Source organism: Balaenoptera physalus, assembly GCF_965194825.1.
Source record: "Balaenoptera physalus genome assembly, chromosome: 8".
In the NCBI taxonomy this organism is placed as follows: Eukaryota; Metazoa; Chordata; class Mammalia; order Artiodactyla; family Balaenopteridae; genus Balaenoptera; species Balaenoptera physalus.
Window position 1 is genome coordinate 15,926,702 of NC_138887.1, and position 26,819 is coordinate 15,953,520.

Consider the following 26,819-nt stretch of genomic DNA (forward strand, 5'->3'; position numbering starts at 1 on the left):
GAAGCAGGGGTATACCTTCTGCAAGGGTTCCAAAAACTTCCCCAGGGCAACGATGGCGATCATCACAATCCCAGCCGAGATGATGCCGGCAACCTGAAAGACATACGTGTCCCATAACCAGGGTCCGTCCTGCCCCCTCTGGACGTGTGCTTGCTGGACACATGCGTGCAAGAGCCTGTTCATGGGCACACGTGACACTTCCCAACTTTCCCCCTTCTGCTCAGTACTGTTGAGACAAGTGAGAATTACTTGCTAAAACCATACATTTAGTAGCTATGGCAGAGAAATTAAAGAAAATGTGGACCCTGAGTCTGCTAGAGTAAAGCCTGGATTGCACTTGGATACACTGCAGACCTATACTTTTGGTGTCAATTCAAGAGGCCAAACTTCCAGTCATTTGCCATTCGAGGAAACAGGGCCCATCCCCCTTCCCGGACAACAGATCCTTGTAATGTTCTTGAGAAATAAATTCTCATAGCACATAACTGATTCTGCTGCATTATTGAGTCAGCAACCTGATAACAATTCAGATAACACTTTGTATACGTGGTTGCCATGATAATCTCAGAGAAAATAAATTTACCAGTCTTTCTGCAGATTCAAATGCCACACGAGCCTGCTGAGAGGTGGGACCATGTCTCCCGCATCCTCCCACAGCTGCACGGATGCAGGCTCAGAGCTTTGCCCCACAAGCAGCCCGAGTTAGGGTGGGCAGTAGCAGGAGTCAAGGAAGCTTCAGAAACTTTACCTTCGCTGGCAAAAGAGCTCTCCTAAGATCCGTAACTAGTTAGGAGAGAGGCTGAGGGGGTGGGGACTACTCTCTGCTGTGATTAGATGACCAATGGGTTCTCTGCTGAGACGGCTGGGGCCTGGCCGAGGTGAGGCCTAGTAGCTCTGAAACAAAGGAGAGAAGGAGACAGGGAGCCAGAAGCAAAGCGACCAGAGAGGAAGCAGCAGAGAAGGTTGCCCTGGGCCCAAGTACTGTCTAGTGCAAGATGCTTGCCTTCAAGGAGACACATAAAGCCAATAGAAATTAAAAGTCCGAAAACTTAAGGAAATTTCATATCCACGCTCATTCACTCCAGCTGGCAAATTGCTCAGTCATGTTCAGAGATACGTAGGCCAGACTGAGGCGATATTATGTATATGACTCACTGAAAAGTCTGCTCTGTCCAGCCAGATCCCCTTTTCTAGGCAATTTGTTATCTCCCAGCACCACACCTCCGGGTTCCCAGTACCTTGGTGAGCTTTCCCCTCTCCTACCTAAGCAGAGAAGCTGGTATCCTTCCTCCCTCCTTCCCTCCTTTCCTTCCTTCCTTTCTTCTACGCAATTACTTAACCAACATTCATTGTCTATCATGAGCCACTTGCATCTCACTGTGGATGTAGGGCTCTGTGGATTGGTGAGAGGGATGGAGATCTGGGGACAGGGACCACAGCCAGCTGCCCAACTCATGCCAGGAGGGTGGCCACCTACTCACTCAGGATAGGAAATAATTAGCCTCCAATTATGGGGACCAAGACTAATTTTGGTTACTATTTTAAAATCTGTGAGGGAACCCATTACTTATACTTAATTTATAAAGGAAAATTACTTATTTTGCAGGAAATGCTGTAGATTTCATATCTATGAGCAGATTCAGTTACTAGAAAATTAATTCTTCTCTTAAGTGAGAGGGTAACCAGAGCTAGTGAATAGTTTGTCATCATAATCACTTTTTCATGAATCAGTAGGAGTCAGATGGGGGTGAGACAAAGAACAGGTTGCAATGTTGAGCTCTTCTACAATCTGTAGATGTGTTGAAAACAGTTGATGTCCACTAACACTTATGATTCTGTTAATTCATTCAGCAAATACATGCCGGGTGCTTCTTATGTGTCAGGTACAACGTATGTATCATAGGTACTAAGGCACTATTCTTACCTTGAGAAGTTAATGACCGGAACCATCAACATTTACGAGTGAGTGCCAGGATTTTATAAACATTTTCTTATTTAATCCTCACAACATCCCTATGAGGCAGATACGATTATTATCCCCATTGCATAGATGCAGAAACTGAGGCTCCAACATGAAAAAAAAACATGAGAAGCCACACAACAGGAGAAGACCTGCCAGTTCAGCTGGTCACAAGTCCCTGGATTTCAGTCCAGACACTTAGACTTTTAATCCCAGAACTTAGTATACATTTCAGTAATTAAATATCAAGCTATTTCTCTGCTTGTTTCATTCTTCAGTACTGAAATCCTGGCATCCTTCATTCCTAAATATAATACACGCCAGTGTGTTGCAGGGGGTATTAGCTTACCAGAACACCATTATCCCCAAACCCTCTGCCAAGGAATCACTTTACATGGGCATTCTTAAGAGGGGAGGGGAGGATGGACGGGACTGTGCCCATTTCAGCCTGGAAGTAACAGCAGAGAATGAACATCAGCACTTGGGGTTCTGCCTGCACCCACTTACAGCCATGTGCCCTGGAGAGCTTGTCAGGGCCCCATCTCCAGTGGAAGCAGCAGAAAATTTCACTGCTGACAGCTACCCCCTGAACCACAGGTACAACTCTGGCAATCACCTCCAACCTCTTCCCCTTGACCACAGATCTCTGGTTATGCTTCCTGTTTGAGGCTGTATTGTTTTTTTTGTTTGTTTTTTTTGTTTGTTTGTTTTTTTTGAGGCTGTATTGTTTTATTTGCTCTCACAAAGCTGGAAATGTTTGCAGAAAAAAGCAAAGAAAACTCAATTTTAAACAGAAAAATTCTGAAAATTTAGACTAAATTTTTGTTGAATGGGAGCCAAGAAATTGGAAGAGGCCAGTTCTTCTGACCCTGTCACCAAGATCCTTTATAAATGGTAAAGGAGCATCATGGGCACCTTGGGGACAGTTCAGGCTCCCCCTGGGCAACTTCCTTGTTGGAGTCATTCATTTTCTCAGTTTCTCTCTTTTGTACTTATTTGTAAATGTCTCTACCTTAAAAAACCCTATTTGAAGACTCTGTGTGTGTGTGTGTGTGTGTGTGTGTGTGTGTGTGTGTGTGTGTTACCCTATTCACCTTGGATTTGTTGTTCTCCTTTATAGTCTCAATGTACTTTTTACTCTTAAATAATAGTTCTTTCTGTGTTGGGATGAGAAAACTCTTCAGGCATAACAGAAACACAATTCCTGAGCTGCCCCTCACCCCCATCTACTTGGTTTGGCCTAGCTGACTCATGTCCTGCTGGAAGGAATGGCCTGAGAACAGCTCCTGAGCTTTCTGGCCCATTGAAGGAGGAGTTTTCCAGAGATTAACTTGGATGCTGGTTTGGGGGAAGGCAACAACTTAAAAACCACATTTAAAAGGCAAGATGAAACCCACATTCAGAACTTTAGGAACAAAAGTCTTGCTCAGGAAGAAATGCCAAAATGTTATAACAAAAATATCCTTGGCTAGCAAACTTGTTCTGTGGGACCCAACGCCTCTGGACGAAGCTCCTGATCCTTGTAAAGGAAATGAAAATACATAGCTTTTCATTTTCCTGAAAATATAATAACTCACTAAGCCACAGAGTGCTCTTACTAGGCCTTCTCTATCCCCAGATAACAAATTGGTAAAAATCAGCATTCTTCATGACTGATTCCTTGTCAACTGTTATCGTCCCTGGAAAAGCAAGTAAGTGGAGCTATCTGCCAGCTGAGCACTGACACAAAATGGTTTGAGACTTGCTGCATCAGAAAACCATAAATGTTGCTGTGGAAGAGTTTATCAGGGAGGTGATGGATCACCGTCAAGGAGATGGAGAGACCCCGGGTGGAATCAGACCAGGAAGTACAAGTTTCTCTTTTCTCAAAGGCTAATCATTCTGCTGAGTTCTTGTGCAAGCCTTTCTGAGCCACCATTCCCCTGACTCATTCTTTCCATCATTCTAGATGGATATTACAACACCGCTGTTACATACCTGTGTCTTTCCCCCAGTGCTCTCCTGGACGGCGGTGCGGGACAGGGCAGTGGTGGCCACAAAACAAGAGAAGAATCCGGAGAAGATGTTGCTGATCCCAAAGGCAATGAATTCCTAAGAGAGAGACTGGATGGCAGTGATGCTACAAATCAAATCTTTGCAAGACCCTTGCCAAGTGTTTAAGGAAGAGCATTAAGAAAGCAAACTCTCAAGCCCGCCCTGCCTGGGAGTCCCAGTTTAATTCTTACCATTAAAGGTGCTTGGGGCCCTTGTTAGACATGGGGACTTCTGGCTCCATAGAGCCTAAGAGAGGCTTCACTGCTTTCAGTTGTTTTTAAGATTGACTGATCTTTTGCTCAAATGCTTATTTCACTTCCTGGTGAGTGGCATATCTGTAACTCTCACATAAAATATTTTCTCTGTGGTTGGATATTTGCTATGAAGTGTATTATGATTAGGAGGGCTATTATTCTTATTGAGTACTAATCATTTAACTGCTGTAATTGCTATGCTGTGTTTTCAGAAACCAACCATACTTGCAGATTTGCAAGCAGTGGAAAATCAGCTCACCTGGTAAATGTATCAGATGCTACAAAAAACGTCCTGTATCTATTACAGGTATCAGATGCTACAAAAACTGTCCTGTATCTATTACAGGTATCCCCTGCTTTTCAAAAGTTCACTTTACGCCACTTGGCTTTTACGAAAGACCTATGTTAGTACCTGTTTTTGCTAACTGAAAGAAATCCCAAGGGGCTTTTCGCTTTTACAAAAAAGGGCGAAAATCATCTGTTTTGTAGCGAGCCCTTATAGAGGCAGCATGCCCCCCAAGTAGGGAGAGTGGCACCACCAAGCTCCTCCCCCGGGAACTACACTCAGCATCTCAGCATCGCGCCGCCATCACTTTGAACTGTGTTGGTGAGCACCTGTGCTTCATCTAAATGGATTTTGTGCATCTGTTTGCAAGATGTGTCCTAAGGTAACTGCTTCTTCACTTTCCTGCCATTTCTGCTTAAGAAAGTTTTCATAGGAACGCTCTACTTTTGGGTAGCAGGGGAAACCTGTAATTGCACAATAAACCACCTCAATTTAAAGTGGTCACAACTATTATCATTGGTGTTTGTTGCACTGTTTTGCCATATTATAGCTGTCATTAAAAAAAAAATTACCAGGCGATACTAGATTACATGAAGAATTCTTATTCCAATCTAATATGCTAAGCTTAAATGTTATTTATGACCGAACTGAATTAACTTTTTAAAATTAGGATTACTTCAACTTATCTCTTAAAAAGTAAAGTGATGCATATACACTATTGATACTATGTGTAAAATAGACAACTAATGAGAACATACGGTATAGCATAGGGAACTCTAGTTAATGCTCTGTGGTGACCTAAATGGGAAGGAAATCCAAAAAAGAGGGGATATATGTATACGTATAGCTGATTCACTTTGCTGTACAGTAGAAACTAACACAAAATTGTAAAGCAACTATACTCCAATAAAAATTAATTTAAAAAAAAAGTAAAAAAAAAAAAGTAAAGTGATGCATATAGCACAGGGAATATAGCCAATATTTTCTAAGAACTATAAATGGAGTATAACCTCTAAAGCTTGTGAATCACTATGTTGTACACCTGAAACTTATATAATATAGTACATCAACTACACCCCAATTAAAAAAAATTTGTTAAAAAATGTAAAACAAAAAAGAGATGTATCAAGCTAATACAACACATGGAGCTTGTTTGGATACTTAACCAGACAAATCAACTGTTTAAAAAAACTTTTTAAGATAAGCTGAAAACTGACTAGATAGTTGATATTATCAAGGAATTATTGTTAATTTTTTTAGTTGTGATAATGATATTGTGGTTATACCTGAAAACTGACTGGATATTAGATGGTATTAGGGAATTACAGCTAGTTTTTTAGATATGATGATGTATCACGATTGCTTTTTACATGCTTATCTTTCAGAGACATATAATAAAATATGGATAAAGAAACAGTAAAATATATTTTAAAAATTAAGTGATACAACATGCATATTTCAAAATAATTTCAAATTAGCACACACAGGAGAGAAACCAACTCAATAAAGAGGGGTGGAAGAAACCAATCCCTTTTTTAGCAGACAACAAAGATCTTTCCCATTTATGTTTTCTTCTTATTTTCAGCTCTACAAAACCAGTTCAGCAAAAGAGTGACCATACCTGGTTCCCATCGATGGTGTAATCATACTTGATGGCGTATACTTTTCCTACAGACACTGCAATGGCATAAGCGACCACAGCGATGGAAAATGATGCAGTCAGCATCTCAGAAAACAAACTCACAGATGGAATCGCTGGAGGCAAAAACCTAGTGAGTTTTTAAATGAAAAATGCTGTGAAAATTTGACCATAGTGCTCTTCCCCCACCTCACCAAATGCTCTATCAACCCAGCCACAAGTCAGAAATGAAAGGACTTGATCCAAGAGGGCAAGAGGTACGTGAGATGCATAAGTGGTAGCACCTGCTTTTACAGGTTTCAATCAGAAGTAGGTGCTATCTCACTGGCTGATTCCTTTGTCCCCTATTTGAGAGCTTACAGATGCTGCCTTATCTACACTCTGACAAGAAAAGCCTGTCATTACTGATTTTTTTTTTTAAATAAATTTATTTATTTATTTTTGGCTGTGTTAGGTTTTTTTCGTTTCTGTGCGCGGGCTTTCTCCAGTTGTGGCGAGCGGGGCCACTCTTCATCGCAGTGCGCGGGCTTCTCACTGCTGTGGCCTCTCCCGTTGTGGAGCACAGGCTCCAGACGCGCAGGCTCAGTAGTTGTGCCCCACGGGCCCAGTTGCTCCGCGGCATGCAGGATCCTCCCAGACCAGGGCTCGAACCCGTGTCCCCTGCATTGGCAGGCAGACTCTCAACCACTGTGCCACCAGGGAAGCCCCACTACTGATTTTTTAATACCATACAATCCCATGCTGTGCCATTTCACACATTAGTGTTTCTCCTTACACAATTTCATCTTAAAGGTCTTTGAATTTAAGATATCCTAGCCATAAAATGAGATTCACCCTGTACAAGGCGAGGTCAGGTCTGTTAAAGAGACAAAGAATGTAAGATGCTAAAAGAGCTAAGTGGAAAATCCATTCTAAGAGCCATGATATTTAAAATCTTCTTGAGTCCAAACAAGATTAAATGTATGTAATTATCATAATGCTCCAAAGTCACAATGATTAAGACATCCCAACAGTTGCGGGATAAAACAGTTACTGTTTGACAAAACCAGAGCTACTCTACCAACTGTATAAAGAAATAAATCTACAAGTTTATAAGCCTGCAATTGTCCCCAGATATGACAATCGGGGTGGGGGGTGGATTCCTTTCTTGTACCTATATCTTGATTACTATCTCTGTATGGTGTAATTCCAGAGGTCCCTGGCCTAAATACAAAAACAAAAGCCAATCTCCCTGACCTACCTCACACCTGAAGTTCCTTTAATAGGAAACTATATTTTTTTCCGCCTGTAATTAGAGGGAAGTAGTAAAGTAGAAATAAGATTCTTATAGAAAACAATAGAAATCTAGAGCCAGCTAATATCTTAATATTATCCAAATTAATATCCTAATCTAATATCCTAGAAATTGTTGAATCTACCTCTCTTTTTGTTGATACCGGAACTGGGGCCCAGAAAAGTGAAATGATCTGCTCAAGGTCATTTAGTAGGTCCAGGTATGAATGTTAGATATTAGATGATTTCCTGGGTCATAAGATCTGACTGACCCTCTTAGAGCCTGCTGGTTAAGAAAAAGGTTAGTGATGGGACTTCCCTGGCAGTCCAGTTGTTAGGACTCCGGGCTTCCCATGCAGGGGCCGCGGGTTCAACCCCTGGTCTGGGAACTAAGATCCCACATACCCTGCGGTGCGGCCAAAAAGTAAAATTTAAAAAACAAAAGACAACAACAAAAAAGGAAAAGGGTCAGTGAGAGAATGAGGGCTCCTCGTTTAGGTGAATCCTAGTGGGATACTCACTTGCAGAAATTGTATATTTGGCCAAGCAAGGGAGTAGGGAAGTAGGGCAAGTGGTCACAGTTTTGGGGACAGTGTCACTGGGCACTGAGCGATACTGACATATGGCATTGGCCCTCAATGGGACAAAAGGGAGCTGCCGGCGGTGGCCATGCTTTTACTCCCTTATTGGGGGATTGACGTGGGGAGGGGATGAAGAGGTGGGTAGCACAGTGTTTCTCTTTGTTCCTCCTCCTTTCGTCCTACTCATCTTTCTCTCCTTTCCTTGCCCTTCTCCAATCTCTCCACAGCCCCCTTTCTTTTTCAGGTTTGTTAACGTTATTAGACTTGGTTCAGTGCTATCAAAAAGTTGCACAAGACAAATGGGATCACTGCCCTTGGGGAGGAGCTTTGAGTCCTGGGGGCCAGGCAGGTTAGGTCAGCTGACCAATCACACCAGGCGGTCTGTCAGAGGATGCAGCTTGACTAACCCAAGAGCAAGAGGCTAGAGATCCATTCTCAGCAGGAGAGCAGCCAGGAAAGCTCTGGATAGGGTCAGAAGGGATCACGGAGGGCGGGGGTCCCCAAGCCCCGGGCCACGGACCGGTACCTGTGCACGGAGCTGAGCGGCCGGGCGAGCGAACGAAGCGTCATCTGCTGCTCCCCATCACTTGTATTACCGCCTGAACCATCCCCCGCCCCACCCGACCCCCCACCCGCGTCGGTGCAAAAATTGACTTTCATGACACCGGTCCCTGGTGCCAAAAAGGTTGGGGACCGCTGACTTAGGGCAGCAAAAATGAGTACCCTAAATCTATTAATAGAACATGGACTTATGGGACAGGGCATTTGCTATGGACCTCCTCTAAGAGTTACACTCTAGGAAGCCTGACAGCAGGGATCTATAAAATATATTATTTATGTAGCTGTTTATAACTACTCAAATAATCTAATTGTTAGGGTGAAAACGCCATAACTCAAATAGCCACACTGCATCTTTTTATCACTAAATTTATACCAGCATTAGGATTCACTATCAAAATGTTGATCCTCTAATGTAAAGTTTCCCAAACTTACCTGAGCATTAGAATCACTTGAAGCCCGTTTGAAAAATATTAATTCCCAGGCCCCTCCTCTGGAAAGCCTGATTCCATAGGTTCCGGGTTGGAACTAGGAATCTGTTCCTAGTGGAACAAGCCCCGGGACTGAGCTGGCCTGAGGAGTTTCTATTAAGAGCATGAGAAACACTGTTACAGGTCCCTCAGCTGTTATTAAGGGAGGGGAAACCAGTACTTCCTAGTTATCTAACAGCAAGTCTAGTCATAGATGCTATAAGTTTATGTTACAAATGTAATAAACATCTGGGTTTCTTTTTCAATGTCATATGGTCGAATTATACTGTAGGGCCCTTGGTCCACTTTGCACTTTATGAGCGATCTCATTGGTGCTTTACAGAAAGTTCAAGTTGAGATTTCGGTGGTTTGTCATTCTCTTTGTGTCACAGGAGAACCTGCCAGGGCCGCAGGACTAGATGGTGACAGAAGTAGACAAAGAAACTTAGTTCTTTACTCTTTTACTTCATCAAACTATCAAATATATCAAACCTCCCTTAGAGATAATGCACTTTATTTATAGGCACAAATGATATAATTATTATCTAAGATGGATTAAACTAAATGGAGGAGAATTTAGGCCAGATGTCCCTTTTTCTTTAAGCAGATTGTTCTCAGTACAATAAATGTTACTAACCATGATTCTGCAGTATGTATAGTATACTGTAATTGTATATGTGAGTTTAAATCAGGAATCTGGCGTTAAAAGTGCATGTCCTGCCACGTTTTAAGAACACAAAGAAAAAGAGAGAGCATATGCGGGTCGCTTTTAAACAAATGGCTTGATCTTTATCTACACACATACTGTTTATCTGATAGTTTGCACAAATGGATATTTCTTTAAGATCACACACAAATAAGACCAATGAAATGAAGCTTAAGTTTCATTTAAACAGAAAGCACTGACAATATATTAGTATTGCCTAAGAGGAACTCCATACTCACCCACTTGGGATGGACTTAACAATGCCAGCGTTATAGTTTTTTTCCAGGTCAACTCCATATGAAATGGCAGTAGCTATTATTGTCTGAAATAAAACAAAAGAGGTTAAAAAAAAAGTCCATTTGTTTTAACAATTCCTTTCTTATCAAACTAATTAATGCTGAATTTTCTAATTACACATTCTACTTACCACAATCACTTCTATAGGAATAGGGACTGGGATTTTGTGTTTAAATCGATCATTTAATTCCTTAACTGCCATACAGATGATAATGGTGAGTAATCCAGCAATGAAATCAGCAAGATTAGTGTTACCAATATTTTGAAAAATCTCAATTAGAGTCTGTAAAAAGAAATTTTTTTATATACTTCCCATATGAAAAATCATATCATCATCAAAGAGCACTTAATTTCATGTAAAATTATAAAAATGTGTTGGTTAATATACAGACCATTGACATCCAATCTTTGCAATATATATACCAAGTTATTAATGATGGTTAACTTGAAGTGGTAAAAGTATGGGTGATTTCTGTTTTCTTATTTTTGCTTATCTGTATTTTTTACAATAAGAATGGGATATTTTAAAAGAAAATATATCATTATATACTGTCTTTTGCTTGCAGAAGGGCTTTAAAAGTTTATAGCTTAAGTGGTTTTACAGGTGCTATTAAGTGACCTAATTTTCACCATGTTGATATGTATTATTGAGATTAAAAACTGATAAACCAAAAGTCCCAGTTAACCAATATTTTAGGTAAAGCTCTTCACTAAACCTGAATGATACAGGTGAGAATAAAAATCCCTAAAATTCTTCATATGTAGATACATACGGACTAATCCATTCTTTATGGCAAAGAAAAGCTATTGAATTGATATATAAGTCAAGTATAAATTTTTGGAAATTAATTTGGTACTTAGTTCAAACTTGAACTAAGGTGACTTAAATAAAACTAACTCTTTCCAAGTGGACAGACAAGACAGTTCAAGAAAAACTAGTTTTGTTTTGTAAATAGGAGGTTTCTGGGAATCAAGGGAGATTAGCAAGGAAGAATCCCGGAGGAGAACACTAATATCTTTGTTATAGGAACTTCAGTCCTGTAGAAGGCATGACTTTAGAAGGTATTCCTCAATTCTTCGAGACGACTAATCTCCCAGTGAAGGTTACCTTTCTTTGAATGAGTCCCTTTATAGATATATTTTTATATGAAGATAAAATATTACTTAAAATAATTATAACAACAATCTGGTAACAGTTATGTATAGTGCTCACTGAGTAATGTAGGAGTCATCTTGCCAGCAACCTCCACCTCTTTGGAAAACATTCAAGAGTAAGGGAATGAGAGGAGAAGCTACTGTGCAAGCAAAATACATGCCACCAAGTGCTTGAACAAGAGTTCGAGAATCTGACTTGTAGGAAGCCTCCTTGGACTTTCACTGCCTATTTTTGCCCTTGCTTTAAACACAATACTAGCACATTTACTTTGTCTGCTTTCTAGAGTCAGTAAAAATTGCTAGAGGCAGATACATTGATAGTAACAAGATGACGCAAGTGATAGCAGGGTGAAAAAGGAAAAAAACCAAAAAACAAAAAAAAAACTACTACCACAAGCAGACACAACTCAAGAATTTAAGGCATTTACCATAGCAGTAAACAGCCCTACACAACTCAGAGTCTTGAAGGTATTGCTGTCTGGCCCTTTACATAATCAGTTTTCTGATGATGACCGTGATTAATTCATGAGCTAGATATAATACTTCAATTAATTGTCTATACAATAAAGGTTTACTCTCAACGCAAGATGGAAATATTCAAACTTAAGAACAATCAGAATACCTATCCCAATCCTAAAAACTTTCACCTTAACAAAAGTGATCACTACAGGATTGCCATGTAATCTTTGAGAGTCACTTAGACCTTTGAAGAAAAAGCACCTGTGGTGTATTAAAAATGTAATATGAGTTGCAAAAACCAAGATCAGTTTATATTACACAATTGCATCAAATAAGGCATATGAATATATTAATTGCCTATACTGAGTAGTTATTCAGAATCTTTTTTTTAAATTTTTATTTTATATTGGAGTATAGTTGATTTTATTCAGAATCTCTTATGAAAAGTTCTACAATAGAAAGCTTAATCTATGTGGAAATAAAATTCACCCATATAAACTGAAGTAGTCAGATTGTACTCAAAGATATAGAAATGAGACTTTAAGAAAGCACTGTAAAGTAATTCCAATTTAGTTTACTATTAAAGTACTTACTAAAATGTGTTTAAAATATGGATATACTTATGATTCCATATTTCAACCTAGTATTCTGACCAGTTCAAATCAAGGTAATGAAACTTTTCAGAATGGGTGATATTTTACTATATTTCCTACCATGCTTGGAGAATTTTAGAACCATTTCATTTACAGAATTTCTTCCTTCTGGGTATATGAAGCCTTAAGTTAAAAATTATACCTGATATTACATATGAGGAAATTCACTGGTTAACTTTTGGTGCCAAATTTATTTTAATTCATCTTATCTCTATGAATATAACAAATCCCTCATAATCAGCCCTTGCTGTCAGGCATTTCCTCCTACCAGAACTTCTGTTGCATATATAAGATCAACCCTTAAAATGTTACTTTCCTTTTATAATGGCTTCATTTTTACATACTGAAATAGATTCGAAGTAATGAATCTGATCAAGCTTAGTGGTAGCTTTCAAAACTCTCACCATCTGGGCAGAACTTTTCCATGTGGTCTTCCTCCTCATTAGGGGAAGAAATGGGGAGGTAACGTCAATTTAGTCAGCAAGCAGAAAGGCTTCCCTTGTCTATTGAGACAAACCATTCAGAGTGAACGGTAGGAAAACATAACCACTTTGAAATGGACTGTGTGATTTACTTACATGATTGAGTAGTTACCTGGTAGCTTGAGTATTACTAATTCTGAATTCTGCCAATTTTCCTTTCTGCCTCTTGTACCCAGCATCTCTGGCATTTGTAAACAAGTTTCTATTTTTCTTTCTTTCCCAATATTTCCTCCTCCCATTACTTGTATTCATTATTTCCCTTTTTTTTAGAGGGAGGAGCAGGCAGGCGATCCAGAGCACAAGCTTATAACAAAAGGGATGTTAACTACATTCCAGGGACAGCATCTTACAACAATCTTACAGTCTTTCCTGGAGGAATCCACAGCTGCCCTGCATGTGTTGAAGGATTCTTTCACGAATAATCGCAACTGGTAATATCATAAGCAGAATTCTCTGTTCAGGTACTGAGTGGCTCATTCAACCCTTATGCAATTATTTCCAGACCTGCTGATTCTTTTTTTTTTTTTTTTTCCAGAGGAGCAAGCTTATATTCATCCTCAGACAAGAATGATTGAAGTATCTTTATCCAACTTGGCTGGCCTGGGAGGAATTGCTTGCAGAATTCTGTAACACATTCTAACCTGAGGCTTCAAGAATAATGTTCAACAGGACATAAGTCACATAATAGTTTAAAAACTATTTTTGACCTTGTTCTAGTGTTTCCTGGTTACTTTGCTCTCTGTTGAAAGTGGGGTTATTTGCAGCAAGCTTCATCTTAAACATAGTCCTAGGAGACCAGAAGGACTATTTCTGTCCCCTGTCTGCAGAAGTCCAGCAGCGGCCAGGGACCCAGGTCACCCATCGGCCTAGGCCTCCTGTGATCTGTGAGGATGCAGTCCTAGCGATGTTTACACGACGAGGCGAGCACACTCAGTCGGGGTGTCTTGGTGGATTCAGGAGTAAGTGGGTTTGTACAGGGAGTGAACCGTGCCTGGCACGTGGCAGGTTTCAATAAATACTTATTGAAAAGATGAACGGATGACAATGAAGGAATAAATGAATGAACAGTTAATGGAGAAAGTAGGAAAGCAAAAAAAAAATATGGTGTGTAGGGACTGCAAAAGTGAGACAGCCTCTCAGAAAAAGACAGTCAGAAGGTCTCAAAGCAAACCAAGGTCTTGGTAGGAAAAAATCAACAATGACAGAAATAATGATGAATGAAAAAACAGCTCCTAATAGGCTGGGTCCTTGGGAAGTGAACAGTAAGTTCCATGAGGTCTGATCATCATGATCATGAAAATAACAATAATGAACTGAATTCTTACTATGAGCCTGGTATTGTACTAAGTGCTTTACACAAATTTTCATTTTTAATCCTCAGAATGCTAACAAGCAGCTACTCTCATTATTCCCATTTTACAGCTGAGAACACTGAGGCTTAGAAAAGTTAAATATGACATGCCCAGAATCACATGGGTCATAGGTGGTGGAACCAAGACTCCAACTCAAGTCTATTGAAGTTCAAAGTCTATGATCTTAATCACTATGTTAAACTGCCTCCTCTACCTAGTCCCACTGCCTAGCACAGTATCTGGCCTGGAATAGGCACTTGGTATGTCTGTTGAATGGACAGAGTAATGTGGGATTATGGCACTGCTGTGAACCTGAGCAAATTCCTGTCCACCTCACTAATTTTTAGATATGTATGCATGGCCTTACATCATTTTAGAAACTAATACATGGGTCATTAAAGCACTCAAACTCATTCTTAACGCTGGCACATTGTATTTGCCTTGTATCATTCTCCCCAAGCTAGGGTGACATCATGTTACTATTACCACCATTTTTCAAGCATTGATAACATGCTTTATACAGAACATACATTTAGATCCAAGAAATTTTTCAAATCTAATTAGTGTGATCTACATCCTTCTTTTGCATCTCTTTTGCATGTTGAATCATCTCTGAATCTAATGTTCCTCTTCATCTATAATTGCTGAGACATTTACATTATGCATTTTATGGACTCTCACAGTTAAAAAGGGCTTTAGAGATACATGTCCAATCATTTCACTTTATAAATAAAACAGAAAAGAAGCTTTGAGATGTGAAATAATAATTTCAAAATAACTGTTTTTTTTGAGTACTTGTTATATGCCAGCCCCTAGGCCAAGTGCTTCTCATATATCCTTATTTAACTTAATTGGTAGGTATTACTACCAACTCCATTTTGCGGAGTAGGAAGTTGAGGCATGGTGATTTGCTCATGTAATAGTGCAAATAATAAATAATAGGGTCAGGATATGAATCCCGTTCATCCAAACTGAGCTTTCAGCCACTGTCCTATACCACGTGTCCAAGGTCACTTAGCTTAGCAGAGGCAAAATTGAGAATGGGGTTCAAGTCTGCTGCCTCCCAGGCCAGTCTTCACTGTAGCACTTTGTTTTCATTACTATTTTTAAGAGCAATGATACTTCTGAAACCATTTTGATCAACTGAGAACAATGTTTTGCAAAATCTGCCTTTTTCAATGTCACCCCTGATTCTACTGCTTCTTTCAGAGAAGAATGTTTTCAGTGGCTCCCAAAGTATGGCACGGAGGAACGTACACTCTCCAGACTCAAGTTCAAGAGGAAAAGTGAGCCATCCCTGGATTAAGAAGCACCACTTACATAGATAATGGAGAGAATTCCATTATAGTTTTTGGTTGAAACATTGAGGACAATCTTTAGCTGTGAGACCAACACTTGGAAGGCAGCAGCTGTTGTGAATCCACCAACCAAAGGATCTGCCAGGTACCTCACTATGAATCCAATCTGCAAACCTCCAAATATCAACTAGAACAAGAAGAAGGAAAGAAAAATTAAATGTTTGCCTGGGAGAAGGATCAACCCTTTTGAACTATTGATGAATTAAACTTAACACCAATTAAAACTCCGGTAGCCTGCCGATAACACAAAAATACTTGTAGGAAAGAAATCTGAATTTCTTAATGCCCTCTCTCCTCCACCACTCTAAAATTTGAAAACCATGTGTAGTACGAACCTTAAAGTATTTCTAGATATGTAATAAGAAAAGAAAAATTCATGTAGCTTATTTCTGTGACTTGCAGTTTCCATGGCTCTGCTCACCAGAACATTTTTTTCTCTTTGTGGGTTCTGGCACATTTCCCTTCTCTTATTCTCATTTGAATCACACATGTTCTTCTGCCTTTTTTTTTTTCTGTCTCTGACTTTGATGATTAAGTGAGCCTTAATAAGTGGGGGCTTGCTGATTATTTTAGCACCTGACCTAAAACAATATAACTTAAAAAATAACTTTGAGGGGTCGGTAAATTGATTTGTTTTGCTTTTAAATGAATCTTTGAGTCCACATGCTTTACAGTTAATTCTTTCAAATACAAATCATGCCAATCTATATATTCCTTGTAAGCCCATTACCTGTATGATTCCAACCAAAAGAGTAAGGGTGCTCGCAATCAATACTCTTGCTGCATCTCTAGCTGCAGAGTCTATCATGGTGGTGTTCAGTGTAGTTCCATTACTGCTGGATACGAGAAAGTGTTCGTCGGGGGCCATGCTCAGAACAACAGATCCCACCATTAAACTGACCACTGGGAAAGGTCCTGGGGAAAAAAAGTCTCTTATCAATTAATAATTATTAATCACTTGTAAATCAACTATACCTCCATAAAAAACTTTTAAAAATTATTATTAATTGCAAATGTTTAGGCTCAACATGTCTACGTAGGATTAGAAAGATGTGTGAAGTAATTAGCTGTGATTGGGAAAATACTGTTTGTTCACCAAAAAAAACCTAAAAAGTAGATGCTTCAAGGCATTCATGACCCAGAAATGAGCAAGAGAGACATGTAGGTGGGTCATTGTAATACAGCTTTCAGGCTGCTTTGTAAGTACACAGGTAGGGTGTCTAACCTATCTGTGTGTCATCTTCATGTATATGGGTGGGGACATGGGTGGGTGGAGGGAGGAGTTGTAAAGAAAGTTTTCCTGGCAGAAATGTCATACTAGCTGAGTCATTACTTGTTCCATCTTATTTGTATTCCATGTAAGTTCATTTCCTAGAGCATCCAACGTCCTGATCTCTGTGGAGATAAGGACCTTGATCAATATCACTTGCTCAAAATTAGGTTAAAGAAATAGCAAAGGGCGTATAGAGTTTCTCTTTTTCTCTTTCCAAGACAAATTTTTTCATATCAAATGCCAGTCTGTAAGATTCTACGTTTCAAAAGTACTTTTCTTTCAGCAGCTGCTCCATTCACTACTGATGTTTTTATCCATGATGATGATGATCCTATCCTTTGATCATGGAAGGCTTTAACAGCTGGGAGGGCTCAGTACCAAAATCCAGTAACCCGGAGTGTCTAAATGTATAGAACACCAAAGAGAAAAAAATCAGCTTCTGTGTTCCTCACCTCATCATGCATTTGATACTGATCTACTCTCCCAGGTGAGAAAGTTCTTTTAGTCAATAACCTCATTCTGATCTCCTTTTATAGACAAGGCAATATGCCAGACACTGGGGGAAATACAATGAAGGATAAGGATATGGGTTGGGGATATAGTAGTAGATGGCTGCATTTGTTTCAAAAGGATTGCCCAGGTAGACATGTCTAGCCAGCAGATGGATGTAGGCGAAAAGTTATCTCAAGTGTAAATGTCAACGTTGCAAAATAGCATTAAAACACTCATTTACTAGAACATTTTAGCAGAAGAAAATTCAAATTTTAGGAAGTTCAGGAAATAAATCTATTTTGGGCCATACCAAGAAGGACAGCCAAGCTCAGTTTCTAAATTGTTTTGGCACGATTTTGCCAGTCTTCCAATATTAGTGACTTAAAATAAGTATGCTCTTTAATAAGACAATGAATATGTATTTGATGAACATAATTTAGTAAAAGCTAAGTTAATCTAGTAAAACAGCAGGTTCAGAACCTCTTGAAGATTTTTTTCCCTTGTCATTTTTTATTTTAGAACACTTTCTAAATATAGAGTCAAACTTATTATATTTTTGAAAAGCAAAACATGCTAAGATTTGAAGCTAGGCTACAGTTTTTAAACAATCTTTCAATTTTCTCCTCTTCATTAAAAAAAAAGGGGATTAAGTGTAAAGCTTACACTTTACACTTAAGAACCATTGCATCATTGAATAGGAAAAGCGGGCAAAACACTGATGCCCTATCTCCCTAGAAAACATTAACAAAGATATGGAAGCAGAACACACATAATATAGCCCAAACACGTTAAATGTGAACAGATAGAATTGTATATGCTTATAATTACCAACTGAGATGTGTCTTGATGTTCCGAAGATAAAGTATGTCAGGATAGGAAAAAAAGCAGAGTAGAGACCATATCCAACAGGAACAGCAGCTAGTAGAGCGTACGCCATGCCTGAAAGTACATCCAAAATGATCAAATTCAGAAACAAAAGTTATGCTTTATGTCTACTGAACAGAGAAAGGCCTTTTCATAGATCTCGTCAACTTACAGCTCATTCTGAGTGATTTCCTTACTACGCTAGGATGCAGAACATGATTCAAATCAGCTGGGATAATGATTGCAGCTCACATATCACCTGCTCAAAGGAGCTGACTCAACTGATCAGTAGTTCAATCATCAGGTGAGTGAAAAAAGAAAGTCAAGTCAGTTGTTGATTAAAAACTTGATCAATTCAGTTCAAAGGCTCAGGCTGGGTTTGTCTGAATTCAGTGTTTCAGTGTTGTGAGGAACACAGTCATTGTTGCCCTGCCCTTTCTCCTTTCTTGTGGGGGAACAGAAGTTAGATCCAAAGAAAAAAATCTGACCTTTGTACATAACATAGGCTCTCCACTAAGAGATCAACACCTTCGCTAGGCTATCCCAAGTGGCTTCTGGGTCCATGAATGTCACACTGTATGGAGAAATCTCAACCTTTCTGTGTACATGGCAGTGGAAGACAATAATGCGTTGGCTTTTTGTTTGTTTGTTTGCTTTTTGCCTTAAACAACAAACAACTATTTCTCACAGTCCTGAAGACTGAGAGCTTCAAGATCAAAGTACCAGCAGTTTCAGTATCTGGTGAGGGCTCTCTTTCTGGTTTGCAGATGGCTGCCTTCTTGTTGTATCCTCACATGGCACAGAGAGAGTGAGCTCTGGGCTCTTCCTCTTTTTATAAGGGGACTCTACCTGATTACCTCCCAAAGGCTCCCACCTCCAAATATTATCACACTGGGGATTAAGGCTTCAAGATAAGAATTTTGGAGGAACACAAACATTCAGTCCATAGCACTTTCCTTCTCCTGTGGGTTTTTTTTGATTAAATACTTCTTAGGTAGTCAGCACATCTTACTCTATATTACCTCCTTACATTTTACTCACTCACAGTGAGAGAAAATCAAGCCCTTTGACCTTTGGGTCATTAATAAAGGACTACATTTATAACAGTAAAAAAAAAAAAGTGGCAACAACCTAAATATCTTGGCCTCCGAGTGCCCAAAATTATTTATTGAATGAATGTCTCAAAACAGGGAAGTGGTTAACTAAATTATACTGTAATTCTATGAAATGAAGTTGATGTGCTGCATAGAAATAATTTACTACTAATAATTTACCTATCTCTAGTACAATAAAGTGCATATAAGAAATAAGTGAGAAAAGGCAGGATTCAAAATAGTGATCAGGGAATTCCCTGGTGGTCCAGTGGTTAGGACTTGGCACTTTCACTGCCATGGCCCAGGTTCAATCCCTGGTCGGGGAACTAAGATCCCACAAGTGAGTAGCGCAGCCAAAAAAAAAAACACACAAAATAGTGATCAGTTTAAAAATATGAAAAGATTTAACAGAATTCAGGTATGCAAAGACTATAATATAATAAACACCCATGTACCCAGCCTCTAGCTTAAGAAATAAATTATTGCCAGTACAGTTGAAACTCTCTATATACTCTTTCTCATTCACATTGTCTTTCCTCCCTCCACCCTCAGGAATCAACCACTATCCTGAATTTAGTGCTTATCATTCTCAGACATTTCTTTATACCTTTACATAGATATGCATTTATGTGTCTAGTAGGATATTTACTAAAATATGGGTTTAGTGGGTTATCTATATGCTAGGATCAAAGGAGACTTCTCATTTGTTGAAGAGGTATTTTTTTCGTGTTCCTTATATGTATTTTCTAGTTTCCCACAATAAACATTCATTCATTCAGCAACTATTGATTATGTACCCTCCATGTGCCAGGCACTGTTCTAGGTTTGGGAGAATATGGGAGTGGACAAAACGAAGTCTCTGCCCTTAGAGAGTTTGCATTCTAGAAAAATCTGTATTACTGATGCAAATGTTTTCATATATAAATTACAACAAGGAATTGCAATAAACACTCATCCCAAGAGCATAGAGTAGAAAGGTGAGGCCACAAAGGGAAGACTACAAAAGGAGCAAAAACAAAAGCAAAAAAAAAAAATTTTTTTTAATATTCAAAAATAAAAGAAGGAGCAAGGAATGAAAACAACCTATTTCCTATGTATTTTTTTCAAGTCTTTCTCAAACTTCCACTTGCCTAAACTGGGCTCTGCAGTCCTTACAGGCCTGGAAAATGGGGGCTTTTTCAGTTTTCACATAGTATCCTATTTCGGGACAACTGCTACTCAGATATACTGTAATCATATTATAAGGGAATTTGGTACAACAGTTTTGAAATTATATAATTTGTAAAGAAATCTAAGCCATTGATTTAAACTATGGAATCTCTTGTGTTGGCACCCTTCCTGTGTAGGATGGTGGCATGTATTGATAAAGGTGGTGCTAGCAAACATTCGGAAGCATCTAGAAGGCAAAAGTATCCATAGAAAGTAGAGAGCAGGTTCCCCATAGGTATGAATAAAAATAGCACTAAAAGGGCTGCATTGATTTCTTGCTGCCTAGTGGGAACTTTTTTGTTAATAATAAAAGTAATAAAGATCCCATGATCCTTAGCATTTGTGGCTTCTCAGTAACTCCGATGAGTTTTTCCCCACCCCTCAGCTGCCCAGCCAGCGGTTATATTGGTTATATCGTGGACTTTGCCATCCCTAGAAACTGCAGCACCACCTCTGAAATCTCAACGTTGAGCCTCCTGCTCTCCACCTACAGCCACCTAGCCTCTCCGCTCACCTACTCCAGAATCCTTACTGCAACATTTCTTTGTCCTCAGGAGGCTTCTAATCCATGAGTGGATCCACTGTCCTTGGTACCCTCTCATCTTCACTTGCCTCCTTGTCCATAGAATTTTCAGAAATACTCTGAACTTCCTGGCTTCACTCTCTCTCTCCTTCCCCTGTCTTCTCTGGTAAAGCCCCAGTCTGGCCAAACCCAAGCATCACCCTATTCCATGCCAGGATTCAAGCAGCTGGATAACTGAACTAAAATTCTCTACATTTGGGCTGGCCAGTTTCACATAAATTTCATGATCGCAAGCCCCAGATGGGAACTCCAAACTGCCTGGCCATCCAATTTCATTTCCTCAGGAAGTGTGCTTTTTCTCACCCCGAGATAGCTACTCAGACTTCCCCTACTTCTCTCAAACTCCCCATCCCCCTTCTCTATACAGACACTGTTTAGAGATGAATCCTAGACTTCATCCAAAACAGGGACTCCATGAGATGCCTATTGGCTTTTTACCAAAATTTACAATCTCTCTGCATCTGCACAGTTTTGTCTGTTTTTCTCCTTTGAAAATGGAGGAAAAATACCACACCTATCTTTAAGGAGCAGCCCTCCCACTTCTATCCTTGAACTGATCTACACTTGCCCCTTCTTGTCACTTTTACTTGTTTCTCCTCTACCTCATGGACCACAGATCTCATGGTCCACTGGGTCACATCTGTGTTCTAGTACCTCCTATACTAAAAGAAAAATAAATCCTCCCATCACTTTATCTTTGCCTTTTATGCCTCTGGTTACAGCCATTTCTCTACTCTGCTTCACAGCAAACCTTCTTAAAAGTATTGTCTGTGTTCCATCACCAAGAGCATTCCACACTACAGACCCCTCTATCCTTTAAAAAAAAAAAAGAAAGAAAGAAAGAAAGAAAAGAAAACAACTCCTCTCTTGGCTTCTGACCCCACATTCCTCAGATTGTGCTTTTTCTCTAACTTCCTGAGCCCAACCTCCTCATGTTTCTTTGTGGTCCCTCCTCATCTCCCCGACCTTTAAGTACTCCAGCCCCGTTCTCCCCATCTGCCCTTTCTCCCTAGGTAGTTTCAGGCATTCCCACTCCTTTAAATATCACCTCCAAAGTGATGCTTTCTGGACTTTTATGTCTAGCCCAGACCTCTCCAATGACCTTCACACTTCTAATATCTCCAACTCCATATTTGGCCTCTCAAATGTGGCATGTCCAAAAGGAAGTGCTTTGTTTTCCATCCCAATCCTGCTCCTCAGCCAGTTCCAATCCATCAGTATATTATCTGTGATTCCTGCTCCAAAATACATTTCAGGGGACTTCCCTGGTGGTACAGTGGTTAAGACTTCTCACTTCCAGCGCAGGGGGTGCTGGTTCAATCCCTGGTCGGGGAACTAAGATCCACATGCCTTGCGGTGCAGCCAAAAAATATATATATTATTTCAGATCTGTGCAGCTCTCTCTAATCTCCTGCTTGATTGGCTTCAAGCCGAACCATCTATCCTCAGGGCTGGGACTGGGGAGAGGCAAGCGAGCAAGCGAAGTGCCTGGGGCGCATTATTGAAGAAGGCCCCCAGAGAGTGACTCATTTACCGCATCTTAATCCTGGCCCTGTCTAACCTTATCTCCTCCTGTTCACTCCCCCCAGCCCGCCCCCTCCTCCACCCACACTGGAATTCTTCCCGTTCCTCCCTTGAAAATACTATGCTCTTTTTGACCTCAGGGACTTTGCACCTGTGCCTGGTACACCCTTCTTTCTGCTCCTTACACGGCTGTCTCCTTCCCATCCTCCTGACCCTGATTAAATTTCACCCCCTCAGGAAGCCTTCCTTGACCATTCTAACTAAAATAAACACTCCATCCCCAAATTCATCCCTATTCAAGCCTATTTAATCCACCATAATAGATATCACAATCTGTAATTATTTTTCTGTTTATCTGCTTATTTAATTCCTCTGTCTCCCACTTAAAATGAGCTCCATGAGGTCAGTACCCACACATGCCTGTCAGTAAACCACTGAATCCCCATGGCTGGCCTACGTATATTATTAGGTGAATGAATGATGATGAATGATGAATGAACATATGAATGAACCAGGTTGACCTCCCAGAAATTCACCTTACAAAGATAACTTCATAGAGATAATGTTTCTGGAAAGCATATCAGTCATAAAGTGAGGAACTGCATCGTTTATAAATTAAGATCCTAGGAATTAGACTATTAGACAAATTAGACAAATCCCAGCTCTACCACTTACCAGTTCCATGACCTTGGACAGGATGCTTAATAAATGAAACTAAAACTAAAGTTAATTCTTATAAGATACTTGTCTATGAACACTTGGGGGACACAGCTTGAAATAGCATTTTTCATACATAAAGATGATTCATTATCAGGAATGCAATTCAGTCCTCTTTAGTAAATGTTTACAGGGCCACCTATTTTGTGCCAGTCTCATGCTAGGCACTGGCTAAACAAATATGAATTAGACAGTTCCTGTCCCCCAGGAGCCACAGGGCATTGCCATGCCACAGCTATTAGAGTCCACTGTGTACACAGCACTTGGCATCATTTAACGTATGAACCGCACCGCCCCATCCAACTCTCCCATCCACCTTTGTGATTGAAAACATGGTTGACCAGGCTGTGGCTCCGCACTGGGGCCACAGAACATCTTCCTTCTCTGTGGGAATCTCCCTGGCCTGCTCTGAATAATCCTGAGAGCTCTATAGGCAAATTTTGGCTCATGGCATTGCTCAACCACTATTACTAACTTCTGAAATAGCCATCTCTCTACACACATTTCTACCCCACCCTACTTCCCATCACTTGGCAAACTGAGACTTAACCTTCAGGGAAACAGCTCTGATGACTCCTCCTCTAGGAAGCCATTCCCAGTCTCCGAAGGCTGCGTTGGGTGCCCATGTGTGCACTCCCTTCCCAAGCAATGTTACCCCTGCTACGGTTGGTCCTTCCATTGAATTGTTATCTATCTCCTCATTGGACTATGAGCTCCTTGAAAGCAGGTGGTGCATCTTATTCATGTCAGAATACCTAGTGCCTGGCACCTACTAGATACTCCATAAAATGGTAATAAATAAATGAGATTTCTGTTTTCATGGTCCAGAAGCTTTGTAGAGTTGAGGTGAGGGCAGAAGCAAGATGATGGGGGTGGAGGACAAAGGAGAATGCCCATACTGCTATTCACCAGCTATGCAATAGATTTCCAAGATGTTCATGGACATGTGGCATAAAGGCAGTTTAAAAAATGTCCTGTGTTGGGACATTTTGCCAGAAGATTAAAATATGGGGATGGATTTAAAAAGGGGAGGGGGAGGTAAGGGGAGAAAAAGCCACTTACGTGTAGTCCAGGCTAAAATACGTCCTTCCCTTTCCCTTAAGTCAGTTTCAAACTGCAGGTCAAGACCATGTATGCAATGTAAAATAATTTAACGGGCTACAATCATCATTTAAAAAATATAAGCAGAATAGAATAGGACAGAATAGAAAATATCAGAGTGTATCACCTGTAGTGAGGGTAAATATTATTTCACAAAACTTGAGATATGTGTGTATAGATCATGATGTAATACAGATTTCTTACTGTGAGTTCTGATCAGTGAAAATTGGGAAGCTGCTGCTTAGGTGATAGGGTTCTAGTTGGAGCCATGCAGCTAAAGAAGCAGCAGGGCTTCCCCAGAAGAGAATTCCAAGGAAGAGGAGAAAGAGGGGAATCTCACCACTAAGGGGCAGACTCTGGAGGAAAGATGAAGGCTGTGAAGGGTGAGCAAGCCTTTGTTGCAGACCCATGGGAGCGAGGGGAGAGTTAGGAACAGCTGCTGGAGACTGCAGTTCTCCATCACTTGGGAGCTAGTCCACCACCATCTTACCTTGCAGTGTCCCCACTAGCCCAGTACTAACTCCCGAAATGGTATCATTAAGCAGCCATTCCTTGATCCGGTATTTGGGGAGCCAGTCCAAGATGGGCAGGAGGGTCTTCAGCACACCAAGGGTTCTCTTTCTTGAACAACTGTCAAAAGGCAAGAAAACTGGACTTGCAATCCAATCTCCATCACAGCCCACTGCAAATCACAAAGTGCTTACCATGTCTTTGCCAAGAACTCTATTTACCCTTTTAGATGCACTGTACTAGAAAACACAGGATTAAGTGTTCCCTCCCCTCTCCCACCTTCTTAATCCTCTGAGAAAATATCCCTAAACAAGAACCCATTTTCGGGTCCAGCCCCAGATTGATCAATGTGGAGTCTTTAAATGGAGATTAATTTTTGGACTTCTAACCCAGGCACTTTCTTCTTCTTCTCTTTTTCTTTCAAGAAACATAAACTCTGTATATTTTGGCAATAGGAGCATGGAGCCAGTTTTTACAACTCTTAACATGATGAATCTATATCTTGCTGCACCTTGCTATCTAGATTTTAAAATTCAACAACCTATAGGTAAAAGAAGAAACATATTAAAAGTAGGTGAACACTATTTGACTCCTGATTCAAATAAATTATTTTAAAAAGTATATTTATGAGACAATTTAAAATTTTTGACTTAATTTTTTATATTAAGGAATTTTTTAATTTTTGTGTGTGATAATGGAATTGTGGTTGTTATTTTTTAAGAGTCCCTAAAGATATATACAGACAAAACAAAAAACAAACAAAAAAAAGAAACACCATATGGGACTTACGTTTTAAAAAAATAAGTGGAGCGGGGCAAGTATATGGTGAAACAAGATTAACTTTGAGGTGATCATCTTTGAAGCTGGGTGATGGGTAAAAACATGGGAGGGGGTTCATTACACTACTATGCCTACGTTTGAATGTGTTTGAAATGTTTTATAATGAAAGGTTTTTTAACAGAAAGAAAATCTAGCAGCAGCTGATAGTTCCCTTTTTGTTTGTGATATCTACTTACGGGTGTCTCGTTTGAGTTTAGAGATTGATGGAGGTTCTTCTCGGGGGGCCCTACTGCCTGACAGTGGACAACTTGGAGCGCAACGCGCTCTGTGTTCGCGCCTTCATTTCGTGTCTCTGAGTGGCATCCGTCCTAGACGAGTTTGGGGCTTTCAAGGATTCTTGGTCAGGTGACGGGTTACCCATCACCTCTCTGTAATCGAGCACCTTGCTCTCCCTCTCTCCTCAGCCTAGCCTTCACGAGAAGGCCGTAGGGACCCGCTGTACCCCAAGGCGCACTCCAGGTGCCCTCAAGAGAGGAAAAGGAGATGCGGCTCCCCGAACACACCCTCTCCAAAGATGAGTTTCCGAGACTAGGGTCGATTCAGGCCGAGAATGATAGAGCCACCCTCCCAAAGGGAAGGCCAGAGTCCGTGAGCTGACCGAAGCAGGGTCGACCCTGCAGGGCGGCGCGGCATCCCACACTCCGCCGCCGGGCACGCCCGCGGGTCGGCGCGCCCGGATTCCCGGCTTCACTGAGCCCCGCGCCCCGCCCGCCGCGGCTGCTACCTGCAGCCCTTGGCCAGGCTCTCCCGCAGCGTCTTGCGCTCCTGCAGGCGCCGCTCGTACTGCTGCTGGAAGGCGAGCTCGCTGTAGACCGGCCGCGACACCACGTAGCGGCAGCTGTACTCGGGGAGCGGCGGCGGCTCCAACCTGCCGCCCGGCGCTGCCATGACCTGCGAGGCGGAGGACGACGAGGAGGGAGGAGATGGAACGAGGGAAGAGAAGAGGAGGTGAAGACCGCCCGTTAGCCGCCCCCGGCCGGCCCCACCTGTTGCAGCCGATCCCCGAGAGCCTGGTCCGCGCGCTGCCGCCCTCTGCGCCCGGGCCCGCCGCCCCCGGGCGCGCACCTCCAGCCTGCAGGGGGCCCTGAGGACCTCT

At 40.8% G+C, this 26,819-nt stretch overlaps 1 protein-coding gene across 1 annotated transcript in view; it reads right to left on the bottom strand.

The window, feature by feature from the left end:
* Positions 1-26,611, bottom strand: part of SLC26A4 (solute carrier family 26 member 4) — a gene marked incomplete at its 5' end in the record, with an annotated part of 67,451 nt that extends 40,840 nt beyond the window's left edge. Inside the window, 10 exons of the mRNA XM_082473513.1 lie at positions 16-93; positions 3,938-4,051; positions 6,156-6,303; positions 10,000-10,082; positions 10,188-10,340; positions 15,479-15,643; positions 16,247-16,431; positions 18,110-18,220; positions 24,864-25,003; positions 26,448-26,611. Coding sequence (XP_082329639.1) covers positions 16-93; positions 3,938-4,051; positions 6,156-6,303; positions 10,000-10,082; positions 10,188-10,340; positions 15,479-15,643; positions 16,247-16,431; positions 18,110-18,220; positions 24,864-25,003; positions 26,448-26,611 — 1,341 coding nt within the window. The remainder of the gene's footprint in view (positions 1-15; positions 94-3,937; positions 4,052-6,155; positions 6,304-9,999; positions 10,083-10,187; positions 10,341-15,478; positions 15,644-16,246; positions 16,432-18,109; positions 18,221-24,863; positions 25,004-26,447) is intronic.
* Between the last annotated feature and the right edge of the window lie 208 nt (positions 26,612-26,819).